The 8,463-nt window shown below is 32.8% G+C and overlaps 1 protein-coding gene across 1 annotated transcript; it reads left to right on the top strand.

The window, feature by feature from the left end:
- Window positions 1–485: 485 nt before the first annotated feature.
- LOC111057327 (PRADC1-like protein) lies at window positions 486–8,083 on the top strand. The gene is made up of 4 exons (XM_022344755.2): window positions 486–858; window positions 1,920–2,053; window positions 3,832–3,947; window positions 7,896–8,083. The coding sequence occupies exons 1-4, from the start codon at window positions 786–788 to the stop codon at window positions 8,065–8,067; spliced, it is 495 nt and encodes a 164-aa protein (XP_022200447.2). The 5' UTR covers window positions 486–785; the 3' UTR covers window positions 8,068–8,083.
- Window positions 8,084–8,463: the final 380 nt, after the last annotated feature.

Genomic DNA, 8,463 nt, shown 5'->3' on the forward strand with positions numbered 1-8,463 from the left:
TATTAGCATACTACAAAATCCGTGGTTGTAATTCCTCTCGTAGAAATTGAGCAATACTGTAATCAAAATTGAAAAAACAATAGGTAGGCCTAATTCAAAGCTCAAGCAACTCAACTTTACACTATATTACTATATTTTTTTACAATAATTGAAATACGTTTTGAATTTGAAAAAGCTAATTTAAAACATGGGTAACCTACAAATTGGTTAACCAATAACTAAGAATATTAAGAGAACTCAATGATTACTACCCTTGAAATTCATGATGAGAGATAAAAATTGTATTGGTAAAATAAAATAACAACCCTTTATTCGAAAAAGTAGTTATCAGTTGAATTATTAACGTTTATTCATGAAAAATTCCATTCGACATAGGGATTTCAATGTAAACACGGGTTGAAGTGTACGCTTTTGAACAGCTGATCGGCTGTATGTACTGGCCATGAGTTGAGTAGGCCATGAAAAATGTTAGTCAGCTGTTTTGATCAGTAGTTCAGTTTTTGCACGACGTTCGAAGTATGAACTTAACCTAAAACAGTTTAATAACAATTTTGTAACTTTTCTTGAATATTTATTACTGTGTTATTCCAGAACTTTTCATCTACTTGAAAAAAACGGAAATAATCATTCACCAAGGTGTTAAAGTTATAATTATTATAATCATCGTAAATACGCTGTCAAAAGTGGAATATGAAGATCTTTTTTTGAAGAGGGTAATTTTGTAATCAATTGGCTTTATTCCAAAAGATTATCATTTATCGACTCGTTGTGTACAAGAGAACAACATGCAAATTATAAGAGCTTTTGTATTTGGTGTTTTAACGTTTTTGAACGTTTTGATGACGGCAGAAAGCGATGGTAAGGTTATGTTTCATTTAGTAATTTATTACAACAGTTTCTAAGTTACGGTATTACAACAATTTTCTACTTTCTACGGTACATTTGAATTTTTAAAGGTATATCTTCCTTTTCAGATACCGTGTTCGTAAATTCAAATTCTCCAGTGTAAATGTTTGAAACTTCTACCAATTTTCTTGCTAGTTTCAATATCAATAAATCTACAGATCTACTATTTAAATAATATGATTTTGGCTAGCTTGCAATCATTTGTAAGCAAGTATCTTTTGAAATAAAAATATTGAATAATTTTAAGATTTATCATACATGAGATAAGATTAAAGGGTTTTGAATTTGACTTTTCAAAATGGTACGGGTTTTATTATAATTGTAATATGATGAACTGGTTAAGGTACTCTCCTACTCTGTAACATGATATCTTATTTACTATAACCCGTGTTTTGCCATGTAGTGTAACTTCTTCAGACTAAATGAAACATGTGTGACGTGTCATAGGAGGAAAAAATGTAACTTCTACTTACAAAGTAAAGAAATATTCTCAGCCAGTCTATCATATTCTACTGTAGAAATACGAATAGATCTATAAAATCTAGTTTCTCAAGTTGAGTTTTCTGTAGGATATTGTTCATAAAAAGGTAATCGACTTTTGTCGAAAATACTAATACATCTACACTAATCTATCTCCGTTATAGGCCTACTTCAGTTCTTTGTCGCAAACTGGCAAATCAGATATACTGTGTCGAGGGTCTCGGGGTATCTCCCCGACTCTGGTACCTGAGTCATGGATCTCATTGGAAAATAAAGACTCATCCTCCAGTTCAGCTAATAAATAGATCTATCTAGTTAAAAATAGTTATATTTGCTTCTTTAACATGCCCTACAACTACTTGGGCCTATTTGCAGCATCCTTCACAAACTTGGGGAGCTGATTAAATAATATTCAAGTGCTGCTATGTGAAAGCTTTTCTGAGTTCCAGACAATTTTCTAAGGTGTCAATTGATTTGCAAAAAATGAGTTGAATGAATAGGCTAAGTTTTTTACAGAATATTTTATTTTTCAGTAAAATTGACGATAAATGATGGAGCTTCATCAGCTGAACTAATAGGCGGTGATATATTTTTCGAAATAATCGAACCTGAAGAATTAAGTTTTACCTATCGAGCTAAGCCGGCTAAGGATTTTGGTGTTACGTTTGTGAGTAGATGCTATTGTAATATCATGCACACTTTTATGCATTAACAGAATTCATCATTGTTTTGGTTGGTGCCAACTAGTGATTGAAAAAAATTCCTTCTGATAACAAAACAAGATGTTATTGTGTTATCGGATGCGTACGTTAAACTATCGGTCCTGGTTGATAAGTAACAACCGTCGTGAGGAGTCTCATTTTATAACTAAAATCCGGCTAAAATTATAACTAAGGCGAGGTGGTACTTCCGTTAGGGACTCACCACCAATAAAGGTCATACAAATATTATCCATTATTATTAATCAAGATTATAATTTACTTGCGCATTGAAATCTTAGGACAAATGAAAATTATATGTATAAACTTTTTTTTTGATATTTGAAATTTATTTGCCAAAAATTCATACATTACAAAAGTTTTAAATAGACTAGGCCTAGTCTAAGTTTAACAAAAACACAATATCTTAAACTAAGAAATAACATAAAATAGAACTTCATTAATCATGAAACCCTAAGATAAAAGTAGGATTTTTTAGGCGCCACCAGCAAAAGAAAAAAATCTTGCCCGCTGGTGGGAGTATTTATTTGAAAAAAAAACAAAACAATAACTTGAAAAAAGTATCAACTGAAAAGAATAAACAATTAAATATATAGCCTAGATAGCTTAAAAGCGAATAAAAACAAAATTTAATGAGAAAAAACAATCAAATTGACATTAGCCTACCACCATTTTGCTCCCAGTGAAAAAAGACCTCTCCTTAATCTAAGTATCAATCATTCTATCTCGGACTTTTAATTCAAAATCAAATGTTAAAATATTTATAAATTTAGTGCTCATATACATAATCTGTCTTCTATAAATCTCAACCTTGAATCGTGAACAATAGATTTCAATGTTGTGTCAGGTCTTAAGTTATAAAACAGTTTATCAGTTCTTATAAATTTATCTTTTTTAAACAATATGTTTAAGAAGTCTTTTGAAATAACATTGTCTTATTGTCGTTACATTAAATTCAACAAAGAGGGATTCACTTGGATGTAACATAGGTTTTTTTAAAAATGTACTTTTGAATAAAAAATAAACTAAGTAAGTGAGTATCATAGGCTCCACCCCATACAACTAAACCATATTGAATCAATTAATGACTGTACAAAAGCATAGTATATCTATCATCCGAAGACTTCGCAAGTTAAAAATGTTGTTAATTTTGTAAATTTATAGTTTGCATATTTTAGTGTATTGCAAAAGAAAGTTATGTGTGGACTCCACCTCAAATACTCGTCTATTATTACTCCCAGATATTTAATTTCATTAACTTTTTCAATAGATGGGCAGTTACAGGTAAGAGTTTCTGTACAGTTCAAATGACGCTTCAACTTATATTTCCACTACGGTATGTGAGAAAATCATGTAACCGATAGTTTAAAATCGACAAAAAATCCAATGGAGCTCTTCTTCCACTCTGTAGAAAAGTCTGCAACCATGCAAGAGGTTTATTTATTTTTATTTTTATTAAATAGAAAGTCATCCAAGTGTTTACAACTGACTAAAATCCATTGAGTTCTACTCTCACAACTCTTATAAATTTAAAAGAGTATGTAAACATGCAAGAGGATTCATAACTATTTGTATTTAATTTTAGAAAAATGAAAATGTTAGGCTTCATAAATAACTGAGAGTATCAATCGAGTTTTGCCTCCGTGTGTTAGGAGATTCATTTCCACTTACATTTAAAATCATCTGTGACTGTTATTTCAAAATAGGTATTTTTTTCTTTTTTCAGAATGATACATTTTACCAGAGTGGCGTTCCACTAGTTCCTATTGAACCAAGTGACGGATGCAGTTATCCAAAAAATGCTGAAGATCTAGAAGGCAACATTGCTCTTGTCGAAAGAGGGTAAGTTTTCAGTGTCAAGTTTAAATTGCCCAGTTTTGAATTGAAGAGTTTGCGCATTTCCCCAGTTGATTTAGTTTTAACTAATACACCACTTATAAACTTACATAAACAACTAATTCCACTCAGTTAGAATTAGTTGAGAGGCTAGTGTCCTCGTTACACGGACCGCATGCTATAAAATCCGTTTCTCTATTTTTCGTTCCTCAACCATTCTTCAATAATAGTTTATTTTAAACTTTGTATAACTTTTCTTCCACTCAATTTGAACTTGATAAGCTATTCACTGATAAATCAAGTTGGTTGAGCAATGATTATTGAAAATTTAGAAATATCTGACATTTGAGATATTCTCCAGTCAAGTTTTATTTTTTTATAAAAACACTCTATGAACACTTTATGCTACAGCTTATTAGGCTGGTTTTTCTACCATATTTTGAATATGTGAACAATCAAATTTATCAAATAATATATTCGATATTTACTTGGGTCTATAGATATCCTGTTACAAAATATATTGATTTAATATCCCTTACAGTTACAGTATCAGTACATAGGGTATAAAGGGAATCAGACCGAAAAACTTTGTAAGTGGTTCCCTTACATCAAAAAGAAGAAAGTAGAAAATAGAAAATTTCTAGTAAACTTTTCATGCATTGTTACCGAGATGATGATAGCTGAAGAATGCACATTTCTCACTAGACTTATAGTTTAATTATTTTGTGGTGGCCTCATTGGGGTCCTTTCTTATGTGGAATTAGCTGGAGAATCGAATAAAATCAATTAGAGGTACTTGGAGGTAACTTCAATAATTGTTCATATAATGTGGAAAATATGATTTTTTTTAATTTTGAGGCTGATGCCCACATAAGCTCTTAGGCTTGTGCGTGGGTAATGAGTGAGAGGTATGATGATGAGAGATGACGACTACTTTTTAGGTAGTCGGGACCGACGGCTTATCGTCTCCTCCGAAAGACGAAATAAAAAAGTATTTTTCCAATTCAAAAGAGATATAAATAGGATACTTATTGTTCAAACGTATTTTGAATCAACGGAGATAGTAAATAATTTAGTTATTAAAAAGTATGTTCAGTCACTTTTCCGTTTAATACGCACTCAAACTGCACATTTCTGGTATTTTATTGATCGAAGCATAGATTTTTTGAATGTGTCATTTTTGTCCTGTCCTCTTCGAATCCTGATTTATGATGTTTGGGTGGGTTATAGATGAAAAGTAACTGAACATTTTCGTATACAGAATTAGATTATCCACAATTTCCTCTCATTGAAATGCTGTCAACAATCATTTAACTTTCCTACTTCTATCAATGATTTTATCTGATTTATCAGCTAATTTTCATGATAAGTGGTTAGGTATCTAATTATCCTCATGATGCTGCCACAAAATTAATTATAAATTTGAAGAAAAATGTGTAATCTGCAGCCATCATCTCGGTAACGAAGCATTCTAGAACCCCTGAACTTTTTTTCTACATTTTAATTTCAGGAAACCACTTACGAGGATTGTTGTTCTATTTTGGAAACCTCAGCATATTGTATTATAAGTTATCATTATATTGAACAAAAATAATATTGGATCTGGTAAAAAATATAAACCATGTATTTTTTGAAACAAATATTTTCCATAACAATAATAATGCTCTGATACAAGAGTACAGTTAGTTGAATTCAATCAACTTGTGTTGAAAAATAATTTTGTCTTTCTATGCTAGTGCATGATCAGCATATTGAATGACGCAAGCATTTATAAAATCAGCAAGCATTATGCTTGATTATGTCTGCATGAACAACACTTGCTCCAAGTTACATTACTTCTTTGATAAGTAATAAAAAATTCTACCTGTTCAAAAATGTATATGAAGACATTGTTTAATGTTTTCGACATTGTGATATTGATTTATAATATTTAGCTAAAAAGTCGGTGTTGAGCTGACCTAATGGGATTAAAACAAAAAATAAAAAAACGTATTGAACAAAACTAGTTTGCAAATAACTTATAACTCAAAAATTCCACTGAGTCACTGTCGATGTTGTAGAACCGTTCCATAATGGAATAAATTTGACGATATATGTGTGTTTCTATTTCATTCTAACTTGAAATAATTTATTAAAACTTTCAACTCATTAACCTTGATAATCATAAAAATTAACAAGGTTGTTGGTCAGAGAAAACATTGTTTTCAGATAAGTTACTCTTAGTAGAGGAGGTCACCACTGTAATCTCACAAAGGATTTTTTTCATAGCGCTACAGCCCAATATGAGCTTTGGACGCCTCCACTACAGCTCTCCACGCTTCTCCGGTCTTCTATTAATCGTCTCCATCCTCTATAGGCCTATCCCATTTTTTGGAGATCGTCTCTCACCTCATCTTTCCTTCTTATGAAACAAAACACACACACATGTTCCGAGTCAGGCAATCCACCACTTCTGATCCACCGCAAGACAGCCGCGCCGAACAGACGATGTCCCTCAATTAGCATCAGCTCAGCAAACAGAGATTTCAGCAGACGGTCACAAGGAACGACTTAATAAACATGACAGTCCAGTGAGTTGGGACAGCCAGTAGATGGGATCCATGCCGCGTTACACCACAACCAAAATCACCTAAATAGCGGTACTCCACTGCCAGATATATACAGGGTCCGGCATAAAAACCTGACGATTTTTGAGGGATTATAATCAAAGTATGTTTCATACAATTAAAAAACGTAATATATGAAATTAAAGATCAAATTTTGCAATTTACAGTGAATTACATAGATCACTCACAATTTTTTTTTTATTTGAAGATTATGTCATCCAAATGTTTTCCGTTACTTTTCACACATTCACTCAACCTAATTCTAAAATTTGCCATTGCTCACTCAATCATCACTTGTGGAATTACTTCAATTTATCGTTGAATGACTTGCTTAGTTCTGTGGATTATTGGCTGCCCAATAACGGTAATTTTGTTTATTCACAAACCCCGAAAATGGAAATGAGCCTCGTCACTTGAAAGAATAATGGCATCCTGGTAGACATTTTCGAGAAAGATCTCGCAAGCGGCTCTGCGATGTGCCCAATCATTTGCATTAAGTTGTGACACTAACATTATCTTATACGGATGGAATTTCAGGTCGAAATGAACAATTTGTCGTACACTCCGATCAGAAATGGCGAGCGCAACAGCATTTTCCGCTGCTGAACGTCGTGATGACCGTGTAAAAGCTATTCTAAATTCGGCTTAGTGGTTTTGTGTTTTGTTTCGGTTTTGTATATGTTTGGACTTTTTAACATCAAAATGAACTTTTATCCGAAGTGAAAAGTGTAAATTTAAAGTATTGTGCTCACTATAACCTTAGTGTCCGGTTTCCCATTAGGGAACTTTGGACTATATACGGCGAGGTGGAACTACCCTTGGGTCTCCCCACCATTCAAAGCCATACGCTAATAATAATAGCTACTCTTACCGCGTTAATGTTCTCAGGCGTTCTCACAGTCCGTTTTCGTCCTGTTGGTTTTGTTTATAAAGCAGAAGACGTGTTCCTAAAATTCTTTACCCACAACAAGATCGTATTCCTACTGGGAACCGATGCGTGTCGATTCAAATTGAAATGTCTGCGAAATGAACGCTGTGTTAAAATAACTGAGTCATTATTTTTAAAATAAGCTTCAATCCCAAACGCTCAATGCTCACTTGACCACGACATACAATCTACTGAAATGGCATGAATAGACCTTTTGATGTACAACAGTTTCGCCTTTTCAATGACAGTGGTGCCATCATAACAATTACTACAAAATTGTCAGATTAATATGCCGGTCCCTGTATATAGAGGTTTTAGTTTTCAAGATGCTGTGCAGCATTCTTCTTTAGAACTGAAGTAATAAAAACATGCCAAAGTTTTTTTTTCAAATTATCGTAATCATCCTTGAACTTTTTGCAGAAAATGCTCGTTCCTAAGTAAGACAATGCGGGCTCAAGAGGCTGGGGCTATCGGTGCTATAATAACTGACGATGACGAAACGGATGACTCATACTACATAGAAATGATTGACGACAACACCAACAGAAATCCTCAAATACCTGCTGCTTTTCTTCTGGGTATTAATGGGTAATAAAACACTCTCATTATATAATTACATTAATTAGTATATGTTTTATCAAGTGCTAAACTAGATGATCTATGCTTTTCTAGCACTCATCATTATTGAATACATTTATACATCAGATTGAACATTGATTTAGGATATTAAGATTTTCAAGGATAAATCCAGGACCTCTAAAAGGTGACTTGAAAATGGCATTAGTAGCCGAAACATGTCGTGTCAAAATAATTCAAAAGGGTACTCAGATTTATATTAAAAGTAGCCCTAAAGAAAAATACAACCACGACCTCCTTTATAGGAAGTCCTGATAAAACGAATGGAATTTTTAAATACTCCATGTACAAAGGATTGCTCATACCACTGCGAATCACATGACGGCGGTGGAAGCGGAAGAATTTTCAAGCT

This window comes from Nilaparvata lugens, chromosome 4 (assembly GCF_014356525.2).
Source record: "Nilaparvata lugens isolate BPH chromosome 4, ASM1435652v1, whole genome shotgun sequence".
NCBI classification, from domain to species: Eukaryota; Metazoa; Arthropoda; class Insecta; order Hemiptera; family Delphacidae; genus Nilaparvata; species Nilaparvata lugens.